At 40.6% G+C, this 25,821-nt stretch overlaps 1 protein-coding gene across 1 annotated transcript in view; it reads left to right on the top strand.

Annotated features, from left to right (window-relative positions):
* The window catches only part of GRID2 (glutamate ionotropic receptor delta type subunit 2), a 581,701-nt gene extending 556,470 nt beyond the window's left edge, over window positions 1-25,231 (top strand). Inside the window, exons 14-15 of the mRNA XM_061360976.1 lie at window positions 18,185-18,425; window positions 22,520-25,231. Of these exons, the coding sequence (XP_061216960.1) occupies window positions 18,185-18,425; window positions 22,520-22,942 (664 nt within the window). The 3' untranslated portion in view covers window positions 22,943-25,231. The remainder of the gene's footprint in view (window positions 1-18,184; window positions 18,426-22,519) is intronic.
* Window positions 25,232-25,821: the final 590 nt, after the last annotated feature.

Raw genomic sequence — 25,821 nt, 5'->3', positions numbered from 1 at the left:
GCATTGTCCCAAAGCAAAAAGTGCTAGTGTGAGAAACATTCATCTCTCTTTGAACAGCATCTGCACATGAGAAAATGTTGCAACATGTGCTCCTTGTGCACATGCTTTTGAGGTGCTGGTGTTCCCCAAGCCTGCTGGCAGTCTACCAGAATATTGCTGCAATATCGTGACATACCAGATAGAGTCAGATATTAATATAGTAATGCCTAAGATGCAGTCATATAAGGGAAAATTGAGCAGGCATTAAGTGATGGGCAGGGCTTGGCCTGGTGGTTAGAGATGGACTGGGTGGACCTTTACCAGCCACTGCTAGTAATGTGGCAAGAAAGGTAAAATTGCTTAAACCTATTGTCTACTTTTGCAAAATCCTGAGATGCTGATGTTATTTAGCTGCTTTGGAAAATGTTGTCTGAAAGAGTCAGCTTGGGAGGAAATGTACTGATGTTATAAGCTGTGTGTCGGTATGAAAAGAAATTAAATTCATTACATTTTAAGGCCCCATGACTAACAAGATTTGGGCTATTTTTCCATGTCTTTATGGAGCACACAAATGAGCACTGTCTCCAGTGCCACTTATCAGGTAACTCTGTTTTTCAATCACACTGTCATAAAAGCTCTCATACATGATTTATTGAGATAGAAGGCAGGGAGACCATAAAATTAGCTTGTTGACTTTCCTTGGCTACTTACCCATGTTGCCTCTCTGCTAAAAATTTAGTTGTAGAGAGCAGCTCCAACAAGGCACAGAAGGTCACAATCTCCTTGACAAAGAATTAGGTGCTAAATACTCATAGACCCTGGTTAGGGAGAGTTTTGCCATTGACTCTGCCAGCACCATTCCTCCTTACTTCACCAACCATCCCAGCATGGGGACATCTTCCTGTAGCTGATGGAGACTTCACCATGGTTAGTGCTGTAGATCCCGATCCCGATCCCAATCCCCCACCAGGATTTCCTTCCTCTGCTGCAGGTGGCCTCAGTTAACTCTTCTGTCTCAGCTTCAGCCACCCAGTTATCTCTATCAGCCTAATCGCTTCCTGTTGGCTGCACTGCTACTTGTCAGGTATTTACGGTCTCTGCTCATTGTCCCATCTCCACCTCTCTTTCCTAAAGGTATGATTGCTTGTTTAGTCTCAGATCATAACCCTTTATGCTCTGGCTTTGCATATGACCTATTCTACCTCCTTTTTAATCTGTGATACATATGTAAAACAGAGGTCAAGTATTAAGGTAAACAGAAGCATATTAAATCCCCTCATTTTCAGGCTGAAAAGAAATAGTGAAGGTGTAAAGGACTGCATGCCCCAGTTATGAACCAGACCCCAAAAGAACAGATACTAGCTTTTCAAAAGGGTTGCATTTAAAGAAAAGGAAGTGCATCTTCCACTTTCCTCACTGGTTTTTAAGCATCTTTGAGTGACACTGTGGCAGTGCTACCCCATAGCAAAGCAGACTGCAAGCACTGAACAGGTAATAAAATGAAAACCTGAAATTTTCACTGACCTTTCTCAGTATGTACTTTAGGGACAAGTCTCTATCACAAGAGCTGGAAGCATTGCCCATGCAGATGATCAGCATGTGTGAGGAGCATGGAAGTTTCTCCATATGTTTTCTAGACATAAGATTTCAAGCGACCCTGTGATCTTAAATATCTCCCTTGCAAGCAGAGCCCTCTTTCCCCACACTGCAAAATCTAAGCAGATGAATGAGGCTGACGCATCCAAGAAGCCACTGTATCCAGTGGCCACTTATCCACTAAAGTCTCTTCCTAGTCCCAGGGCCATGAGCAGGACTTGGAGGCTGACGCATCCAAGAAGCCACTGTATCCAGTGGCCACCTATCCAGTAAAGTCTCTTCCTAGTCCCAGGGCCATGAGCAGGACTGGGAAAACAGGTAATACTGCCAAATGCAAAACAGGTTCATGTCCTCTGAAAATAAAACAAATTACAAAAGAGAAACCTGAAAATGTAATGTGTCCCAAAAAATATTTAAAATTAAATGTGAATCTCTTTTTCTACTGAACCCTCCCATCCTCACATGGGATTTATACTTTGCTTGATTTATTTAAGAAAAAGAAACAAAGAGCAAGCAGTAAGGCTGAACTTCATTCTCAACTGTAAGGGGTTTCACCTGGAACCTGATTAAACTCAAAGCTTGCACTAAAAATAAGTTTAAAAAATCCGTAGTGTATCATGTTAAATATTAATTCAGTTTGCAAATATGTGCACAGTCTTTGGGAACTCATCTATCAGGAAAAGAAGTAAAACCTGACTTCTCTTGTAGATGTGTACAAGAACTGACTGTTTTGCTACTATTACTGCTCTAAAGTAAAATGAATGTAGGAAAATTAGCCAGTATAAGTATTTATTTACCTGCAAAAGCTTTCTGTGCTGGGCTGCCTGGCCTGACTTTCCCCTCTAACAGCATTAAAACAAAATACATCTTCCTCTCCTGTTACATTAGTATTGTTGTCTCACTGTGCTGGCTTCTCTTTCCAGCAAGGGGAAAAATCTCTGCTGTCCTATTCTGCAACTGATTCCATTTAATTTTGTCCCATTCACCTGTAGTTGGAATTATACAATCAAAAGACACAGGCCATGACTGGAGGCTCCTAGAGTAACAGGGGTGTGTTTATTCCCACAGTGGGGGTATGGCTTCATGCTCAGTGTGTTGCTGGTTGGGATTTCTGGCTGCAGTACTCTGCTCATCCTAAGAGGTGGGAATTGAGAGAAGATAGTTGCTAGGAGGTGGAGGGTTTGGTCTGACTTCTGAAAAGCAGTCAGTGCTGCTGCCAGCCCTCTGTAATCTTTCTAATGAGTTCAAAATGCTTTTCTTGAGCAGGCAGTGTGGGTGAGCTTTGCCTTTTTGAATCTGTGTCCTCCCTGTGCCTGTGCACACATCATCAGGGTGATGAGTGGTTAGTGCAGGCTCTGGTCCAATAGCAGTACAGCTGAATGTTGTCCTCTCTAACAGAGAAATGCTGTGCTGATGTTTAATTCTTGTTTTTTTGAAGGGCTTGCTGGAAAGCAAAAATGAAATTTTAGAAGGAGGGGGAAGGAAGAAGAAACATAAGCTTTGGTATCTGCTTTTGCCAGAGGCTTACAGCTCTCCTTAATGCAGACAGGTTCCTATATCTGATCTTCTTGCACCCTGCAGTAGCTTCCTAAACTAGAGATTTACTTGCAGGGACAAGAGTCTTTTATCAGTGTCTCTGCCATGACTTCTCTACCTGATAATCCCATTATAAAGGAGATCTGGCTTCCAGTCCTTGCTTTGAATTGTGCAAACAGGGTAGGAAGCCAGTTTGCCTACATCCTGCATGTGTGTCTTTCGCTCTCAAATTTGGACAGAATACCTAATTTGACCTGAAGCCCAACCAAAAAGGGAGGGTTGGGAAAAAACCCTCAAAAATCTTCATGTTTTATAAGTGAAATGAGAATTACAAACTAGTCTAAACAAAAAAAAAAAAAAAAAAAAAAAAGAAGCAAACCTCATTGGAATTTTCTCAGCCCTAACTATCCATATAAAAATCTCCATGGAGATCTCCCTTTATCATCGCTATCTCCACAGTCAATGATACCCGTATCTGAATGTGCTCCTGGAGCTGTAGGTTTAACCAGTTCTCAGAGCTTGGATGCATCTTTGTGAGGTCTGACCCAAATTAGGTGAAGAAATTGTATCTGAGGACAGCACCTTAGGCAAGGTGTGAATGATGCCATAAAGGACTGGGAAATGTTACAGCTCTGCTTGGGAATGTAAGGAAGGTTCTCAGTCCCTTCTTCTATCAACCTGTTATGTGCACTGGTGCTGCTCTAATCCCTCCAGAGCTGGGGAGTGTCTGAGGTTCTGCCCTGCTGCTGATGGCCACGTCCTTTCCAGCTCCCCTGTCTACAGCTCATCACCTCGGGGTTCCCCTCTGGGCTAAGCCTGCCCGGAGCTCAGCCCTGCTGGTAACCCTGAGGCTGTGCCTGTGCTCGGGAAATGCCTACAACCAGCAAGGGAGAGGCTGCACGACAGCACAAGCCTTCAGAAGCTGTCATTGATGTAGAGGCTGAACAATAAAGTCAGCCGACTGCTTGCTCAGGAAGTCATGGCTAATACGCTTGCACATCTTTGGCCTTTTCCACCTGTCATGTAGCCTGCCAAACTGTTCTTTTTCCTTTCCTCCTCTTTCCCTCCTCCTTCTCTTAGGAAAGCAAATAAATATACTCACTGCAAATGGAACAGAAAGAGTAGAGACTGGGTCCAGCCACTGTTTCCACCTCTCATCTGATGCTTGATCTTTCTGTGTCTGCTTCACCACTTCTGCCTCAGCTTTCTGCTCTGTAAAAGCAAAGTGGTAATATTTGCTGTTAATGAAAATACTGCTAAGATTAGGTACTTCTAGAAAATTAACGTAGCACGTTTCTGAAATTTGTCTGAAGTTACGACAACTTGCTTATTGAAATTCTCCTGTGGGAGAGGAGAGACAAATATTTTGAAAAGCTTAGAAGTTAATGTGATTAATGTGATGCCAGGATCTTATTTTCAGGCTGCTCTGTTTTAACCTTCTCTTCATTCCCTATCTGGGGGCTGTGTTACATCTCTGCTCCTAGCAGTTGCAGGCAGCTGCTGGTTGCAGGGGGAGGACTCCTGTGGCATTATTTATGGCAGCTCTCAGTGAAAGGACAATGATTTACTGTACATCATCTTCTGCAGCTGTGAATCTGCAGTGTGGCAGCAGGGCCATTTAGTGGAATCCTAATTTTCAGTCTGACACAGAGGTAAGGAAAGGTGAACTGGCTGGGTGAAAATAAAAACCTTTTAACATCCTCCTTTGCCCTCCCACAAATGAACTTCTACTTTCTGGAACTGGAAATTGGAATTGGGAATATCCCACCGTTCATGCTCCCTTTTCTCCCACCAAAAAGCTTTTCAAGAGAAGCTGAATAGTCTCAATTCTTCCTTTAAACTTGGAAGGCTTTAATTTGTTTGTATGTCTCCCTTTCTCTTATGTCTCTCCTCCAAACTCCACTTTTTGACTGCAGCAGACCTTGCTACAGAGAATCTCTTATGGGACCTGGTTGTCACCAAACCTGCCCTATGCTCTAAGCTGAGCAACATGAGTGGGGCAGCAGCAGGAGATCTCATCCAGCTCTTAGATCTGCCTCTGCCAGCAGAAAAGAACGAGCTTGCTTTTCTGTGCTATCAAAAAGAGGTGGCAGAATTTGACCTTGTGCCCTTGGTCTTGAAAAAGATATGTACAGATCGTCTGAGCAGGCTCACCACTTATCCAAATTGAATCTTGCTGCCAAGTCACTTGGTTTTGACCTATGCTATGTAAGTGTTGAAACTCCTACAAAGCCACTGGAGTTTTGCAGAGGGGAGTTGATAGGAGTGCTTGGGAACACCTTGTGTTTTATTCCTGGGGTTCTTTATTTTGGTAACAGTTTATCTGGCACAAACCACAGGAAAACTGAGTATGTTTTGTGATGTTATGTTACCAACCCTGGCACTGCTTTCTGTCTGTAGTAGTGAGCCATGCCAGTCTGCTGTGGCATGGTGTCATGAGAGTATGAGCAAGCCCAGTGACCCCTGTGGGAAGCTGCTCCATGGGCTGTACCTACCTATCAAAGAAGAAGGAAAGGCAGAAGGAGAGAAAGGTTCACTTACTTGCTCCCAAGGTTCCTCCTCTGAGTTTTGGATGGTAGAAATTGCGTAACTACAAGTAGGATTGATAATGTTATAAAAGAAGTGACAGTAGGTACAATAACAGAGGGTAAATGTGCCCGTTATCCAGTTTGGCTGGCTATGAAAGATTTTTGCTTTAAGGCATCTCCTGTAATTGCAGATTTCATTGGTTAAGCTGTAAAACACTTTAAGGGTACAAGCGAAGCTTGCATAGCAATGGCAACACACATATGTTTTGTATGTCTCCTATTTCCCTGAGCTGAATGGACTACAATCTTCAGGTCAGTTGTCAATAGATTGGTGAGAAAGGGGGTGGGGGGCAAACCACACCCCTGGAAACATAGAAAACCCCCAAACATGTAGAAATCATTAGGATCTCTAAGACTGAAAAACTAAATATTTACAGAATCATACAATCACAGAATAATCAGGGTTGGAAGGGACCTTAAGATCATCTAGTTCCAACCCCCCTGCCATGGGCAGGGACACTTCCCACTAAGCCATGTCACTTAAATCATGTTGCTTACTTTTAAAAATAGAATGTAAGGAAATTACTCGGTTTACCCATGTGGACTTTGATGATGAAGATACGCAGTGAAAGAAGGCAGAAAATCATGAAAATCACTGAACTTTGTCACAATGTCAAATGCCTTAAATCTTTCTGGAGTTAAAAAAAGCCCGCAGATTGTACTGGTGTTCTGTCAGGAAGCCGATGAGTGTATGTTTTTATTTTTTAACATTAGTTAAGAAATTAAGCTTGAGATTTCTCCTTTAAACTTTCCCTGTTTAGATTGTTTCTAACTTACGCTTTTGTATGATTGCTGTTGAATGTAATCATTGGACACTCCAATATGAAATATTAGAAATATAGGGCACAAGAGGGATATGTTCTTGTGGGTGGCAAGAACTTAATCTTATGCTGCTTTTACTGTCTTGCTTACCCTTCTTACTCTATGGGAAAGTCTCAGTTCTGACCTGGATGGATTACTTGCAAAGAAAAGCAGTTATCTTCTCCTTCTTCTGCCTGGGCTGAAATTTCAGATGGAAGGCTTAGGTACACTAGGTACACTAGTGGCATTGCTTTCTGTATATTTTGCCTAAGAAACTTGGTTTGCACAGAACATGAATAGCATGGGCCTAGATTTGAGGGGGAAAAAACGTTATCAGGTAAAATGCAAAGCTTCAGATCTTCCTGCCAATTCCTTCTGCTCTGCTTCCTCCAGCAGCAGTAAAAGTAATGGTAGGTCTGGTTGCAATGCCTTGTTCCAAAGCACTAAAAACCCCAGAGGCTGAAAAAAATACTGTTACAGATTTTAACAGGATCAGCCCTTGCTTATTGTAATGCAGGAAGGACCAGAAGACCTGATTAGGCTAAGTCTGGGATACAAGCTTAGCTGGATGTGGCTCTTGAAAAACTGCAGCATTACCAGGGAGATGACTTTATTAACAGAACAAACACTGGGTCCTCCTGCAGATTGTTGACCTGGATTGAATGGCACTGGGCACTTTTCTGTAGTGTCACGTAGCATGATCCTGTGAGTAAACACCGTGCTGATTCCTATCATGCAAAGTAGACTGCAGCCCCTCAGGACATACACTGCAGTGGAAGGAGGGCAGTAAACCGGGAATTATTAAGTCTTGTAACCCCAGTAGCTAGCAGGGTGTCTGTGTCAGGCTTCTTCACCTCTCTGTATTGCTGGTAGTTCTGCAAGAGCACTGAAAGATGCTATGTCTTCAAAACCAGTAAGCTCTCATGTCGGCAGAAAACCCATGTGTGCAGGGTTGGCAGTCTGGCACACTGATGTGTTATTAAAGATAATCACTAAGTCTGGCGAAAACAAGTGGTTAGGCCAACCCCTAGCTTATCTCCCCACACACAGGAGCAATACAGTTGCAAAAGGCAGTAGCAACACATGGCATCGATTAGGGCTGCGCACAGAGTGTAGCACAGCACTCAGGCAGATTCTTTGCTTGCAGAGTTGTACTACTTCATCTTTTGTCATTTCCAGCCTGAGGAGGTTGGAAGATCTGAATGCTCATCACGGTAGAGAAATTTATGACCTCATGTGCCTTGGAGGAGGGCTTACCTGATGCAGCTTGGAAGAGGGAGCAGGCAGAGCTAGCTCCAGGCCAGACCAGGTGCCCTAGGCAGTATTTCCACAGGCACCCATCTCTGGCAGAAATACTTGTAACTTGGGCCAGCCTTGTGTCATGAGTGTGGTTTGACACGCATTTAGCCTGAAGAGCAGGGGGAGCATTTCTCAAATCGCAAGATTTAATGTAAGAAATCTCTTTTCTTCTTTTTTTTTTTTTCTAAGTATGGTCAAATTCACTCTTAGTTGCCTCCTGTATATTTGACAGGGGTTCTCATAATTTCCTGGGCAGAACTGTGGCAATTCCTTAGGCTTCCCTAGATAGCCACTATACGGCTGTGTGTATTTGAAGAGTATTCATTAGTGTGATCTGAAAAAGGCTTTAAAGAAAAAACATATTTTGGGGGTGTCTCTAGAGATGATTCTTCGATGAAATGCTTTTAGTTGGGAGAACAAATTAAAGTAATGAATTAAATTCTGAAGGACTAATATATCATATGGGATACCTTAAACATTTTCACTTTCAGTGTCCAAAGGATTGTTTGGAGATGGTTCTCAGGATAACATTAATCTCTAAGGTTGGTTAGTGTAGTGTTCATGTTCAGAAGTGCTGTGTTCAAACCCAATACATATAAAACCCTGGATGGGAATGGATCTGAGAAGTTTTCATTGCTGTAACCAAGTACCTAAGAGATAAAAACCTTTGAGATATTTTTAAATGTCAGATTTCAGGTGCAAAGCATATTACCGTGATTTGATCTTCAGACTTTGTGTTTACCTGTCTAGCTTCTATCAACAACTCTGTTTACCTTGGAGATAACTCTAAAGTATTGATTTGGGTTCTTTATGATCCAACTGATGATATTTAAATCAAGCTGTATAAATCATTCATTTAAGCACTATCTAAAAGAAAATTTTGAAGGTTTTGGTTTTCATTTTTAAGGGCTTAAAGAAAAACACTGGACAAACAGTTTAAAAACCCAAGAGAATCATCAGCTGTGTATTGTCATTTTTACTTATGTAAATAGCAAATAAATGTCAAATATGCAAGCATCACCTAGATCTCTAAAAAGAGCTATTCTAGACTGTCAATTAATGGGACTTAATGCGACTGATGCGTCTTCTGTTTCTCAAAATAGGGATGTAGGTAGTTTTAAGAATGAGGCTTTGCACTACCTGAAGCATGACTCTAAGCAGAGATTATCATTTCTAGATGCTTACCCTAAAATGAAACATCTTTTCTTGTATTTAATAACCCAAATATCACAGTATGCTTAAGGATGATGCTGACATTTTCAAAGACCACCCAAGGTGTTCCCTTCCTGACTGCAGATATGCTCTGGGTCTCCATGGGATTTACTGTCTTTTCTGCTTTGTTGTGTCTTTTTGGCTTGCTTTCATTCTGCCTGTTACCAATTTGTTGGAGTCCAGCTTCAATATTAGCAAACACCATATTGTCATAGCTGTAATGAGTGCTTGACTTTTAAAGGTAACAAATATATATAATATATAAAAAGCTAAATTTCACTAGTCACCACAACTCTCAAGATTAATTGTGTTAGTAATTTGATTTCTCATGTAATTGCTTCTTAGCTGAAGATGAGGCTTGCATTGCATTCAGTGCTAGGTCAGGTTCAGTAAGCTCATTTATTTATCCTCCTAATAGGACATCAGAAGACTGTCTAAACAGAGGAAAGTTATTCCTTATGATCTATTTTTTTCTTAAAAATATCTTTTTCCTCAAAAGACAAACACTTTAATATTTCATTTTGGTGTTTTCTTAATGGAAACTTCATTGTTTAACTTAGCACTTTATGCTCAGAAAAATCTGAGACTTAACTAGGTTAAACAGTAGTTGACCCAAATAACTACCTGTTTGCATTTTGCTTTTGAAGAAAACAATCACAAAATCAAACTAAAGTACTTTTTTCAATTGTTTGCTTTCTCCTACTAAGCAGGACAACAGTTCTTTGTGTGGCTTGTTACGACAGGGCTTCTCAGGCAGTGACACTGGAGGACGTGTTTGGTCGGGTGAGGTTTTGGGGAGGAGATGTGTAAGAAGTATGTGCTGACTGAAAAGGCACTTTCCAAGCTTTCTATTTTTGCCTAATCCTGGTATCCCGTCCCGATGCAGAAAAATGTCACTTCTGTCACAGCCTCACCAGAAAGGCTGGGTTCCCAAGTGTGCCCTGTGTTAGTCTCTACTGTCTGTAAGTTAATGAAACTCACACTGACTTTGGACACTGAGGTTTCCCAGTTCTGTGTGAAATTGACAGTTATTTCAGTTCTGAAAAGAGATATTGATTTGCCTATGTGCAACTTGGGACCTGAAGTTGTATGTATGTAATCATACTGTCTCCTCATATAGTCAAAACATCATTTATGACTGCCTCTGGTGTTGCACAAGAATTAACGTAGGGGAGTGTTTGAAGAAAGTGTAGTTTTGGAAGAAGCGCTGTCTCCATTATCACATGCAACACCACAGTTGATCTTTGGATCTCAGATCCAATGTTAACGTGGATCCAATGGAAACATGGCAGTTAGCAAGACAGCCTTTTGGGGTGCAACCCAAGGAGCAGAGGTGAAGAGCTGCCCCAGTTGCTTTGTTCTTCTGCAGACTCCAAGAGACTCCCTGCCTTTATGTGCTTTTGGTATATGGTAATGGAGCAAGAGGAAAATTAGGCCCCAGGCCACGTGGCCATGAAGTACTGAATTTTTTATAAAGCTTAGTAACTGTCATTTTTCAAGTAATTTTCTAAAAGAGGACTAGAATACAGGTAGTGCACAGGAACCAATACACCTTGAAAGTACATTTATTCATTTTAATAAGGCTGGCACTGTACCATGACTCACCATAATGAATTAATTTGGTGTTTACCATAACAGCACTGAGCCTAATGAACTCGTGATATTTATGTAACTGTCTGTAGATGTTCTCTTTTCACTCAGGATTCATAAATGGGTACTACTACTCTTGTTCCTATGCAGGGAAGATCTGCGTAGTGAAATGACAGTTAAGCTCATCTCAACTTTTTCTATATTAAAATTAAAATGAAAATCTTTAATAACTTGATTTCTGCTTTCATCTAGGTTTCTGAATTGTTAGTATTCAGCAAAACTATGCGGTTTGCTTGAACAAAGCTATTACAGAGCTGTCCTTATGAAGCTCCACCACAGTTGTATGACATAGTTACTATCTCATTTTTTTATTACTGCAGATGCTATTCCATTTAAATATGGCCTTCTGTATTTGAGAGTGTCCATGTATATTTAACAGATCTAAGCAGTTCACCAATTTGAACAAAGTGGTACTGATTTGTGGGATCCGAGTGATGAGTGCTGCAACTTCTGAAGCTGGTGGTTCTTTGCTGAGCAAAACAGGTGGTCAGCCACTTTCTCTCTTTTCATATTGTTTCATATGCAAATCCATAATGCTGAACAGCAGGTCTGGTTTACTACTGCTTCTTCTATCATATCTAGAAGGTGAGATGCTTATCCTTGTTTCTGTGCACTGACTTCCTAGCAACAGCAATGTGATGCCGAGCACTCTTGAAGGGCAGATCAGAAGGCGACCACCTGCCTACCCTCATGGGGCACAAGTTAGTTGGATTTAAATCTGCTTGGAGTCCCTGCCAGAAAACAGGCTTAGCAGCTGGACCCAAGGGCACTCTTTTGCTGGGTTAAGTGGTGGGAATGGGTGGAGAGGGAGCACAACTTTTTCTAATCTGGCAGCCCAAGCTGCATTTGGCTGGCATGAAATATTTCCTCTCATGGAGCCCATGATTGGCAGCTCATTAAAACACTGGCTTAAAAAAAAAAAAAAAAAAAAGAAAGAAAGAAAGAAAAAAAAAGAACACCGCACAGAAAACAGTCTCTTCAAAACCAGCAATTCTGTTTACAGATACCAAGACTGGTAGTCGAAGGAAGAACTGGAATAGCAATGATCTAACCCCGGGTGCTTTGCTCACTTGCAAGCATTGCCTCAGTCTGCTCAGGAGTAGGTGCTCCTTCCCTCTTTCTTTCATCTCAGGACAGCTACTTCTGTCCTACACCTTCCCATGCCTCCTTCACCTCTGGGATCTATTTTTCAATGGTCTGGTGTCCCTTTTAATTTTAGGCTTAAGTTTAGGGATGGCTAAATGGGTAGTGCAGTTGGTGCTGGGCAAGCAGCTCATTCTGGATGACCACCTTCCCACCAGCTCTTTCAACACTTTTGAGTTTTATTTCCAACCATTCCCTATCTCTTTATCATGTCTGTTTGAGCAAGACAAAATCGCACAGGAATATTCACCTCCTGTAGGTGAACACAGATATATCCTTCACTCTGCTCAGCAGCTTCATAACAGTCCATGGCTGCAATATGATGCAAATGTGATTTGTTGGGCAACTGGGGAATGACAGTATTGTTGGCACTGGGGTTAGCATCAACATGCATCTCCCACAAGGCCCCAAGGATAAAGTCAAAATAATGAAAACTCATCAGACAATGAAGTGATGCAGGTGGCACTTCATTGTTGGCAAGTGTTGGCAAGTTTGTTCCTGGAGTTTTCTCTGAATCAGGCAGGAGGTGACAGGGATCACCTACAGCCTTCTGTTTGTCTCCATCCTTATTTTGTGTTTTCCTCTTCCCCAAGCAGGAGGCACCAAGCAGGGCTGGGCAGTGACTATCCCTCTCCACCACTAAAGCTGGTGGCACCTGCAAAAGCTGCTCTGCTGCATAGGAAGTAGGCCTGCTTTCCAAAAGCTAAAGACTGCTCAGGGAGATGAAGTAGGAGTTGTCATCACTCCTATTCCACTCCTCGAAAAAAGAAAGATTTGGGCAGTCACTTCACTGAAACAAAAGAAACCAAACAGCTCTTCCATGTGGGCTCCTACCTGTCTGCTTTGATAACTGAAGGATGGTCATAAATCCGCTTAGTTTCATCTTGTTTTATGAGAGAGAAAACAAATACTCTGAAGACTTCATATCAGATTTTTGTTAGAAAGGCTCCAGTGCGCAGGTTTTGCCCAAGGAATTTGACTCATGGCTAGACACTGGAGAAGTTACCTGAGCTCTTTCAAGTGGTTGACCCCACCTGCAGGCACTGAGCACTCTCAAATGTGACCTGTGCAAGCTACCCAGAAGGCAGCAACCAGACCAGGGCCTTGGCTCTAGCCCCCAAGGCACAGCACACTGAGGTACACAAATGGCTTTTTATTTACTTTCTTGCTTACTTGATGCTGCACATCTCCTCTCTGCAGCAGCCTGATCCTGGAGACTAGAAACAGAGTAGCATCTCCTCTTCCTTGTCAGTGCCAATGGTGAAGCCGTACCTCTACATAACATGTTCCTGGTGCAGGAAACCAGTATTGAGTAATCTTTGGCATCTCAGAGACCATGTATTAGCATTTTTTATCTCATTCTAAATGGCCTGTCATGTCTCTGGCTCGCTACTCAGAAAAAGTAAAACAAGATCAAAAAACACTGTTATCAGAGATGTCTCAATTTTGTAGCATTTGTGACAGCTTGGTATCATAGAAACATAGACTCGTTTGGGTTGGAAGAGACCTTAAAATAATCTTGTTCCAACCCCCCTGCTATGGGCAGAGACACTTCCCACTAGACCAACTTGCTCAAGGCCGCATGCAGCCTGGCCTTGAACATCATAGTAAGTTGGGGGTTTTTTTATCTGTGGGTGTTTTGCAGGAATAATTGCATTTCACTGCCAGCAGCAAAGTACATTGTAACCAAATCCAGCCCTTTTCACATTGATTCAGTAGGATTTGTTCACATGACTGACAGATTTGGAAACCACAGGCGGTTTAGTTTTCTATGCTTAGATCCACTAGACATCACTTGGCACTGTGAATTCCGAGCCAAATTAGTTAAAGTGCATGCAGACATTTTCTTTTGTGCAGCTCAATAACTTTACATCATTGCCTTGAAAAATGTTATTGTAACAGTTTTCCTGCCAGAGAAAAATATATTAAGACCTGCGCTCTATCCATAAGGAAGTTTTAAAGGTCATGTTTTTCAGACAAATCAGATCATTTCAATATATAGGCTTCTTTTGTATGCTTTTTTAAGACTGGGATTTCAAAACAGCAGGAACCCTTGCACCCTACTTACTACTTTCCACCATTCTTACTGATAGCAATACAACCAATACAGCAGGCTCAAACAAGCCAAGGTTGCCGAGGAAAAGTTCAGTTGTAAAAATCAGGGACTTGTGAGAAGAGGCACTTGCTGGAATTATAGCATTTATCACATCATTATCATTCAGAGCAGTTAGTTAATGCATTATTATTTTAGTCATTTATTAAATGTGAAAATCAAATACCAAACTGATTGTAGTGTCTGCCGCCCAACAGGTATCTGATTAGAGTGTGTGAGGGCACCCCCGCGAACTGCAGGAAAAACACGCATTCTTATGGAAAGAGTGCCATCGTGTGGGAAGCTCCTGCAGCACCCGAGTATAGCAGTGCCTGTGTGCTTGCGAGAAGCCTCCCTTCATCATGTTGTTTTTCATGGAATTTCAATAAAAGTACGATTTTAATTTGTGAAAGTGTGCTAAAAAATAGGAGGTTTTATAACTAGAAACAGGTTAGTAGTGTTAAATCTTCTTAATATGTTAACTATTATTTTGGTTCCATAAACAGGTAAATTTAGAAACAAAGTGTTAGTACTAAAAGTCTAACAGAAGGAGGATCTCCTTTTTGCTGTGAAGTTAATATAGTTATATATTCATGCTCTTATAATTTCTTTTGATATGTATTTTATCTCTCAGCATCTGTTCTCAGTTTTAGAAGGCTTCATTATGAGCTTTCTATTCCTCAAGCTTTTCCATGAGTTTATACAATTACTGTCTCTGATTTCTGCTTCTTTTTTATGTTTTCCTTTAAATAATTGAACTTTATATGTCACATACATAAAGAAAATTGCTGATAATTAGCAGGAGTACAATTAAGAATAAATCTCTGCTAAGGAACACGCCAAAGTTCAGTGTCTTTATGCAAATGCCAATTGTTAAAAAGATGTCTTGTGTAATCAGGAATTATACTGACAAGTGAAGAATCATTTAATTAATGAGAATGGAGCAATCATTTGGATGGCTCATTCTACTACTGCCTGAATAAAAGAGAAAATAGGCCTGCTCAGGGATTAGATCCACTGCTGGAAGAAATAAACCCAGCAATGTTGTTCTGTTACTGACTTGATTAGATAGTACAGTAATTCCTAAATATAAAAACACATATGCCAAATGTTTGGATTGGGCATCTAAAATTCATCTTCTATTATTTCACAAGAATTTATACAAGAGAGTTCTGTTTATGCTGGCTATCTGCTGCTCCTGCTAACCTAACAGACTATAATGTTTGAGCCAAAATACTTACATAAGTCCTATTGCAGGATGCTAGGGCAGCAAGAACCAGAATTATGGTGAGTTATGTCTGTAAGGACTGTATGCCATCACAGAGAGAAGCATACGGACTGTGTTTGCAGCTGCAGAGGAGTAGTTATGATAGAAAAGGGCCTTGGAGGTCTTCAGCCCAGCCCTTTGCTCAAACCAGGTCTAGCTACATCAGTTTGCTCTGGGCCTTACGCAGTGGGCTTTTGAATATTGCCAAGATAGAGATGCTACAGATTCTCTGTTTCAGTGTTTGGCCTCTCTCATTTTCCTTTCATCTAGTCAGACTTGCTCATGTTCTATTTTATCCCAGGTACATCTCTTCTTACCACTGGGTCTGGCTCTGGCTTCTCCACACACTCCCAGTAGGCAGCAATGACAAGAATACTGTGTATGGTCCCTGTGCCTCCAAAGCTCCTCTGAACATGGAAGTCTTATAACAGCTATTCAGTTTCTTGCAACAGAATAGAGTCCCCCTGTCCTTGACTTATCCTTGCCCCCTCAGGAAGCTTTGGAATGGGGCTTCCCTAAGTTGGCATTGAGTTTGGAATAATTTGGGTCAGGCAACTCTGACCTTGTTTGCCATTCTTCAGGGCTGGACCTTCAGTGACATGCTTACTAACACAAGGTATTACACAGCACTGCTCAGCAATAACTAAACTATCTCTGTGTTACCAACAGTTGCTGGCACGAATCCAAAAGATGGCCTCATACCAGCTACTATGAAGAAGATTAACCTTTCCCCAGCCAAAACCAGCACAGGATGTGCCATAGAAAATTTAGTGGCTTCATTGACACTACCTGGTCAAGTTGCATTAGAGATTGAATGACCTCTGTATAGAGCAGTTGCCCTGTGCTTCCCAAGTGCATTCAAACTCCTTTTCTTGCTACTGTATTTTTCTGAGGTTGTGGTAGACCACTGCATTGAGCTCTTATGGTAGCCCTAAGTCAATGGAACAGCTTTTCTTCCCCCTTCAATGCAGTACAGGCTCTGGTAGCAACGTCCCAGATCTCTGCTGCTTTGTGTGCACTTGGATTTTTTGCATGCTGTGTCAAATGATTGCACAAGTAATTGTTTGCCTTCCAACACTGAAATGAAAAACAAATTTATTACATGAAGGAAAACACTCCCTTTGTTTCAATGTTTTAAGTGTAATCATTGAATTTTTTATTTGGTTAACCAGAGGCACCCAGCTGCTGCTCTAGTCATTGCTGGATGTTTGGGGATAAACAAACTAGATAGGAAGATCTTCCTCCAAACAAAATTCTCATTTCTCAAGCTGTTCATCCCACAGGAAGTCTAGCTAAGTACACAAACCTTGCAAGCTGCCCAGTAAATCTTTGGCAGTCACTGGGCATGTAGGTGCAACGATGAGTGAGTTCTGCAGCAGAGAACCTTCCTATGAAAATTACTTACCAGCAGGTCACATACTCCTATTGAGCAAGATTACTTTTAAGTTGTCATGGTTCTGTTCTCTCTCCAAAGCAGCAAGTAGGCAACCTGCTAAAGATCAGTAGAGAAGGTAGAATCATAGAATAGTTTGGGTTGGAAGGGACCTTCAAAGGTCATCTAGCCCAACCCACTTGCAATATGCTGGGACCTCTTGAACTAGATCAGGTTGCTCAGAACTACATCCAGCCTGGCCTTGAATGTCTCCAGGGATGGAGACAGCCCTGGAAATACTGAGGAAGCTAGACTCGTGGTGGAATTCTCTCAGTTTTTCTGTGGAAATAATGCCATGTCCTTTCCAAAATCTCTTTTGGAAAGAGAAATTTTGCAAAGAGATTTTTGGAAATCTCTTTTGGAGAGTGAGCCTCTCTTCTAAGTCTAGAAGGACCTGTTCCACTTGCAGGTGCCACCCTAATGCTTCTAGCGATTCCTTCAATGGTTGGGGCACCTTTTCCTCTATAGGCTGCTGGAGCTAACAGCCACGCTTGTAGTTTTGCAATATATTCTGCCACTACTGATTTGACCCAAGTTAATGCATTAACATGCCACCATAGCAATCGTTTTGCAGTTTGGATATTGTCTTTTTGAATCTTAAATAATTCAGCAGAAAGAATAGCTATTCTACCAGACATGGGAAAATTCGCATCAACAGTGGAAATAGCCTCTTGAATCTTTGCAAATAAGGATTTCCAATCTTCCCGAGGATCGTAATAGTCACTAAGGTTGTCAGGAGGAGTTGCTTGAGACCCATCCAGTTGTCTAGCAGCAATAGAAAGCTGACTTAAGGCAATGGTTGGACCCAAGAATCCTTTTATTAAATCCAGATAATGATCACCCCAAAGAACACAAATATTTCATCAACCGTTGTTAAGGTGTTAATACAATTTCAGCATGTTCAATAAGTTGTGATATTTCAGGAAAGAAATCATCAGGAAGTTTTTCAATGCTAGACAAAGATGTTATAATTACAGGATCCATATATAAATAAGAGATAATAGAGAATATAGTATCACAAGGTACAGCATTTAGCAACAGCAAATACAGACGTAAATATACCTTGGTTCTGAGCTCCCATGGAGGCCCACCACCTCTGGGTAGCCTGTGCCAGTGTTGTATGACCACTCCACCCTCACTGTCCTGTCATACATCTGAACTGTATTTTCCTTTTTTTTTTTTAATTAAAATATCTCTTCTCCAGTGATTAAAATGCAGAAAACATACTGTTAAATATCTTATGCAGTACAAAAATCAATTGGCATAGTCTGTAGTGAAAACCAGTAAAGAAAATGTGGTATATTAAGTAAGTAAAGCATTTTTATTAAAAATCCTAAAAGAAGGAAAGAGAAACTTATTTGTGCTTTCCTGTATCTTGAGTGGAGCATAAATGCCCATATGCTCCGTTTTACAGGCAGCCCAATATTCAAGCTTTCTTTTCCAGGTAAGTCAGTCTGTCTGGATTCATCAGCTGCTTGGATTTCCAAGACATAAGGAAAGGTTGTGAGCAGCTGGATTACATCCTCGTGCTCTCAAGTGCTACCTCCGCTGCCCCACTGTAACCCCTGACTCTGTGCTTTCTCCTCAAGGATTTTGGAGCTGCAGCAGAATGGTGACATGGACATACTGAAGCATAAATGGTGGCCGAAGAATAGTCAATGTGATCTTTACTCATCTGTGGACACCAAACAGAAAGGAGGTGCCCTGGACATAAAAAGTTTTGCAGGTGTTTTCTGCATCCTCGCTGCTGGGATTGTCCTATCCTGTTTCATTGCAATGTTGGAAACATGGTGGAATAAAAGGAAAGGCTCCCGGGTTCCATCAAAAGAGGTATTAGACCCTCCGTTTCTCCTAGGAAGTTTTCATGCACCCTAAAGATTGCTGCCTTGACATTATAGCATTAGAGAGAGTGGGGAATCAAATTCAGAGATATTTCTTTAGCCTCCTGATTTTTTAAGGTAAATATTGTTCCTCAAAATCTCTACCTATTCTAAGAAAAACTTGAATGAAAAAAAAATTGTACGTTGATGATGTATAAATATGCAACTATTCTAAGTAAAACACAACTGTTACTTGCAGAATAGTACATTATTAATACATCAATGTTTCATTCATTATTCCCACTGGTGAAAGCTAACTCTCACCAGAAAGTTCAAAGGTTTCTTAGCTTCTCCTTGAAAAATATATCCCCTAAGCTCAGTGGCTGAGTCTTTCAAAATAAATTTCCAAAGTTTAGTCCTTTAATCAGCAGTTAGCTTCTTAGATAAGCTTGTCCCCACTTCAGAAGTGTTAACCTCTTGAGGCTTCCATGAACTTCAGCTCTTGTTATTTCATCTGAAGTCCAGGGAAGCAAGAGCACATTAGATTTCTCACATTCAGGCCAAACTTATCTCTGAAACCTCCTGCAGAATTGTTTCAGGAAACCTTGGACAAAGACCACGGGGAGATATGTTATTTTACACCAGAGATGAGTTTGCTTCTACGCCTGCACGTGTAATGCTTTCCTTCCCGTGCAATCTACTTGTCCCTTTACCAGCCATCTGAGCCTTATTGAAGTCTTACAACAAATTTTTAGCTTCATAATTAAGTCTTTAGTTCTACAAAATACTAGGAAAATGTTGGAAAAAAGAAGTTACGAAAAGGTACTTGGCAGCAACGCCCAAAGCTGAACCTAAAACTGAGCTTTAATATAGCACTATCAATTACGTCTTTTCTATCCATGTAGCTTGTGGGGTATTGCTGTTAATTTGTGTGCAGTGGTCTCACCTTCTCTGCAGTTTCTCCATTGTGTTTATTCCTGCTTAACCTAATGCTGTGTAATCAGGCAGGATTAATTACACTACCTTATTAGACAGCATTGGCACTGCTGATGTTAGATGTTAGAATGTTTAAACTTTTCTTGCCTGTCTTAATTCCCAAGCTTTTTTTTTTATTTATTATTATTCAAGATCTGGACCAGACTATTATTAAAAGAAAAATTAAAAAAAAAGAAAGAAAAAAATCTCTAGTGTTTAAATTTGGTTTCTCAGGAATGAAAACCATAAAGTTTCAACTGGTTAATTGATTTAAAAACTAAAATGTACTTAATTGCTCTTTACCCAAACTTTCAGAACTTCTTCATATTTATCTGGTGCAAAACAAAAATGAGTAACAAAGGAAAAGAAAAAAACAACATGGATATTGTATATAAAATTTCTTGTTTTGATTTTCAAATACAGAGAAATTCAGGTGTATACTTTCCACAAATGGTATAATTTGGCCTCCTTGATCTTTGTTACATGGTCATTAGCTTAGCATTTAAAATTGCATCTCAACGCTAAGTTGAAAAGCTTGGCTCAAAACTGAGTTTAACGTGGATGTGTGTGCTGAATGTCCCCACTATCCAAGATGTGGGGGTCATTCAGCAAAGAAATACATCTTAACTAACTTTCTTAAAATTCATTTTAGCTTCCATGAAATCCATTGGCTCTTCCAGGCCACTAGTCCAGAATCGGGGGTCAGATTGGGCCAGTTTGTGGTCCACAAGCCAACCCTTTTTCCTGGTGGCTGCCAACTTGTGCTCCAGAATGCAAGCATTTATACTGAAACATATTGTCTTATGGTTGCGAAGATAACATTTCAGTCGCGTACCAGAAGTAACCCATTCAGTGATGTCTGCCTGAGTCTGCAGACAGCCTTAAACGGTAGCTCTGAGAGAAGTATCAACCGCCCCAGTAATCTCAATGGGATGTTGACTCTGAAGCCTGATGATAATTTAAATGTGAAAACTGCTGAATATTTCACTACTGATCAGACGAGAGAGAAGAGGAAAGATCATATTATGGAGATATGCACAATCTTACTGTGAGTGGGTCTCATTTTGGTGTATCAGTTGGGTGGAGATCGGGTTGTGGGCTAAGCATGGGAGAGTATCACCGCTTATATATTTTCACTGGTCTGACCCTAGCCCCAAATGCATGTCTGTAAAAGAAAGATGAATATTTTGAGTAACTTATAGAGGCTCAGAAGTGATGAAAATCCAATCTTTTCATGATTGGCATTTTAAATTAGAAAGTGTATCTTTTTTATTTCTTTTTCAAAATTAAATAAACAACAACAACAAGAAACCACAAAGATATTTATGAAAATTTTTAAAAAGGAAAAATATTAAGGACTGTACCTCAGAGACATAGTCATGACTTCCACGTGTTGGAGAGAGCCTCTGTATATTTCTTTATCTTCTGATGTGGCCTCAGTTCTCCTGCATCCGTGTGCAGCTCCAAAGGTTTTGAGAGAGAGCGTTTGGTGAATGCGTTTGGTTTTGATGTCACCTGTGTAGTTGTTATGTGCACCCATGTCTTTGTCCACATATGAATAAACTATAGACAGAAAGCTAAGTCCGAGAAATGAGCACTGCATTTTTTCCTTCCCATGAGGAGCTCAAACCAAAGCCTCCATGGTCAGCGATCGTCCAGTCTCTGGAAGATCCCTGATGCCCCATTCCCTGCCCCTTTTCCCTTGGTTTGTCAGCCAGCCCTACCCTCCGAAGATAAATCCCAGAGTAGAGCTGGCCTGTCAGTCCCCTTCCAGTCAGACTCTGTGTTTGGTGTGGTACCAGTGCAAATACTCAGTGATCCATATTGCTAAGTAGATGAACTCCTGCAGTTTGTTCTAGGTGTGGATTCTTTCAGAGTACTTGTCTTCATTCCTAAACAAAGGAGGGATCTCAAGCCCATACATTATTCTAGGAGTTCTGCCATTGATTCAGGGAGCTCTGGATCAAGCCAGTCAGTGAATTGCAGTAATCAAGGCTGGAAGTCATCAGTGCACATCTATCGGCTGCCTAATTATCCTCTGTGAGGTCCTAGAGTGTGAGATATTTCTAGTGGCCTGGAAGAGCCAATAGATTTCACAGAGATTAAGGTAAATTTTAAGGTTAGTTGAAATTGATTTTTGTTCTGAATTAGCTGCACTGACTAGACTGAGGGAATACCCCTGCTTGTGTACACTTAATGCCGGTTTGAATTAAGCTTTGCAGTTCAGTGGAAATATGTATGTGCAGTGCAGGTGATTTGCTATGTCACCCAGGACTTTCTCCTCTTTCTTAACTTCCACACTTTTAAATTCTCAATTATAACAACCAAACCTGTTTAATTGAGTTCTCTGGGAAGAGAGATTTAAGAAGGAAAGGGAACAGAGGTAAGAGGAGGGGTGATACAATAAATACCCCAGGTTGCCTTTTCTTCTCACCCACAAGAGAGTAATTCCATTACAATCAATGGAATTGCTTCTTCGTAGGTAAGGGGAGAATTAATCCTTCTGTTGGCACCTTAGTTGAAAATTGCCTGGTGTACTTCTTTCTGTGTGATGTTAATGAGTCAATAGTGCTTGTTTTTTTGTCTGTAAGTTCAGCTTTTCTACACCACATTTTATATTATAAAGGCAAAAAGCAACATGAGATGTTTTTAGCCTTTCCATAAGCCCTGAGAGGACGGTAAAGACAGCAACCTCATCCCTCGGAGCCTCCCATGTTGACATCCAAATTTAGTCCTCATTGCCAAGTTGAAGAACTGGCATAATCCCTGACATTCGAGATCATGCTTTGCTTTCATGGCAGAAAGTTTACTGTTATTTAGGTGTTGCTAGTCCAGTCCAAGCTCTAGCTCCAGTCCTGGCTTTTCCTGACAGAAACCCAGCAGTAGCACATGGAGTTTTGTTGTTGGGATTCAGAGTTTCAAGGCAGCTGTGGTATAAGTTTGGCTTAGCCCACACAGCTTCAGGCAGTAGGGGTGTTTGCTGGTGACACTCAGAGATGACATCAGCCAAGAGCCAGTTGTAGTTAGTTGTGTGTTGTGCTTCCCGAGCATTTCTGATCGCACTGTGAAGCTTCAGCCCAGCACAAATGGCAATGGTGAGCAGTGCCTCTTGTTTTTCTCATTCCCCAGGATGACAAGGAGATCGACCTGGAGCACCTCCACAGGCGAGTGAACAGCCTCTGCACAGACGATGACAGTCCCCATAAACAGTTCTCCACCTCATCGATTGACTTGACCCCGCTGGACATTGACACTTTACCCACACGTCAGGCACTGGAGCAAATCAGTGACTTCAGAAACACTCACATCACCACAACCACCTTCATACCAGAACAGATCCAGACTCTGAGCCGCACGCTGTCTGCTAAAGCCGCTTCAGGTTTCTCCTTCGGCAGTGTGCCCGAGCACCGAACTGGCCCTTTCAGGCACAGAGCACCCAACGGTGGCTTTTTCAGAAGCCCCATCAAAACAATGTCATCTATCCCTTACCAACCAACTCCTACTCTGGGGCTGAATATCGGTAGTGACCCAGACCGAGGCACCTCCATCTGACCATCAGACCAAGTTTCTTCACTGTTTCTTTTTTAGGACTCCCTTTGCAAGGAGCAGCTGTAATATCATGGGACTAACATGGATGTAACCTTTTTTCTTTTCTTTTTTTTTTTTCTTTTGTTTGTCTATTTTGAGGGGTTTTTTCTTTAATTTCTTTGGGAGTTGTTTTCTGTTTGGGGTTTTGGGTTTTGTTTGGGGATTTTTTTTTTATTTTATTTGAGAATGAGTATTATTAGTAACAACTCTTCCTCCTCTTCTCTGCTTTCTCAGTCTGGTCTCCTCTATCTCCCCTTATTCTCTTTACTACTTGAACCACTTATTCTGTGGTTTATCGCCGCATTAGGTTTTGGTTACTTCACGCTTTTCGTATACTTTAAATATAGGAAACATGCAGCAATTTGTGCATAGAAAAACCCTGAGGATTACTTTACAGAAGGGCATTCGCTCCTCCTCCCCCACCGCCTTTTCTTACTATAATTGCAATAACTGAAGTCCTTTCCATGTATTCTGCTGCATCCAGTCAGAGCTCCACTGCTGTGTGTCCTTTTAACTGTGGACCAAAGGCAAACCCTGCAGTTTAAAAAAAATGGAAAAATTAAAAAAAAAAAGAAAAAAGAAAAAAGAAAAAAAATGAGAACAAAACGAATTAAGTTAAAAGACCATTCAGACCCTGTAATACCAGAATGCAATTTTGTAGGATTACAAAAAGCCATTACTATGCCAGTAAAGACTACAGTTAAATCTACTTTTGCACTGCAACAGTGCATATGACCTTTATGTGATTGTACAGTGTTAAAAGTTTTTCTTATGTACAGTAAACTGTATCATATGGCAGAAGCCTCTCTTATGTTAAATAAATTAGTATCTCATACATATATATATATACATATATACACAGGTATGTATATATATATACATGTATATATAGCTAAAAATGGCAGCCGTTGATATTGCGATTCATTTAATAAAGCTTTAGTAAAAATGTGTTGTATACAAGAAAGATGTACAGTGCAGGGGGTCTTTTCATTTAGAAAAGACAGGTTGCTTTAACGTTATTCTGACTTGCATCGTTTGCCAACAAAGCATATTTTATACTTTTTTATTAGAACATCTGGGGCAATTTAACATTTGTACCTAGATGTAACTTCTTTGGTTAGGTTTTGCATTGGCTATTGAGCATTCTATAAGGCTAACCTTGATAATTTTACTTTTAATTAATTAGACAAGTGGAACTCTCTCTTAGGTATACCATGTTCATGAACTAATATAGCTCTAGAGAAGTTTAAACATAGATCAAAGGTTAATAAATTATTTTCCAGATCAGTACAGTTGATCAATACAATAATGATGTTAGTGGAGAGAAAAAAAGCCCTCAAGAAGTACAGATGTGGCCTTAATTATAATCACATACTATTCTAGGGGAAAAAAAAAACATATGAACAAGCACTCATTTTAACCCTTTGTATGTTAAGTTAGATGTAGAGGAGCTATGTATTTTTTACATTAGTGCCAACTGTATAGAACAAGAGAAAGAACAGCAGTGAGAGCAAAACCAGTGCCCAATTTGGCACCAGGTTTTTAAAGTAACACTGTTACCTGTTAGAAACGTAGGAAGAGCTTTCAATTTGTAATCCTTAAAACTAAAAATGCAGTTAAGTAGAAAGCAAGCAGTTTATCCTGTGAGCTTTTTTTGGTTTGGTTTGGTTTTTAATGCAACCATACACTTATTTTAACCTAACTCATTCTTTGGCTAGAATTAATAGGAATCAGCCTATGTGATTTGCTTTAGGATAAATTAAAAGGTATATTCTTCAGATCTATTCTATTTTGATGCTAATTCTGTTCTGGGGGAGCATCTTGTACTGTCACTGTTTTTTGTACTAAATCTTCAAATATTGTCTACTGTGTAAGGCAGAACAAATTCTTATCATGCAAAAGGCCATTTTGTTTCCAGGGTAGCAAGTGTCTAAAAGCATGCACAACTTGCTTCCCCCTTGTAACATTCATGAACTCATCCACATTTCTGAGTAAAATAATAATAATAAAAAATAAAAAAAAAAGATAATTTCTTTCCAACAAGCTACGTAGGGACATACCAGGTGTTGCAGTGATTTTAGCTATTAAAAAAACAAACTGTTAACCATGTACGATATTTAAAATAGGCCTATTTTGATGTGTTGCCTATTATACAGATACACAAAACACTTTTTGGAGGCCTCAGTTACAAGTGGCAGAGCTTTCTGTGTATAATTTGTCTAAATAATTTGTCTAATAAAATTGTTTTCTAAACTTGTGTTTCCTCCTGTTTAATCCTGAGTGCTCTGGGATTTTCAGTGCACAACAAGGTGTCCACTTGTGGATGTTTTTGCCACACCATTACTGAAAGGGATTTAGCCCAGGGAGATGGGATGAGCTTGCCAGGCTGCCATGTCACTGTCAGTTCAGTGTACAGCATCCATGTAAGTCACCAAGATTTACCATGTTTATCAGCATCAAGCTTAGAGTTCAGAAAATGTATATATGGACAGCATTTTGGAGAATGATTTTAGAGTTCATTGGCACTGACATGTACACAACATGATCTGTAGAAATATTGCATCCCACCTCCAAGTCTTTTAGTGTTATCTGCAAATTTTGTTGGAACACGGTCATTATTTTCATAGAATCACATTCTGCCATATGTATTCGTACAGAAGCTAGTTTGCTCTGATACTGGACCTATGCTGTCTTTAAATTTGACAAAAGTTTTACTGTAAGAGAATTTAGCCTGTATTTCACTATGGCCTTCTCAATCCTTACATTTCATTGACATAGAATCATAGAATAGTTAGGGTTGGAAAGGACCTTAAGATCATCAAGTTCCAACCCCCCTGCCATGG

This window comes from Neopsephotus bourkii, unplaced genomic scaffold (assembly GCF_033783945.1).
Source record: "Neopsephotus bourkii isolate Nb327-2 ecotype Australia unplaced genomic scaffold, CSIRO-AGI_Nbou_v1 NB_1037, whole genome shotgun sequence".
NCBI classification, from domain to species: Eukaryota; Metazoa; Chordata; class Aves; order Psittaciformes; family Psittacidae; genus Neopsephotus; species Neopsephotus bourkii.
The sequence above is the reverse complement of the archived record's forward strand: the minus strand, read 5'-3'. Positions and strand labels throughout refer to the sequence as shown.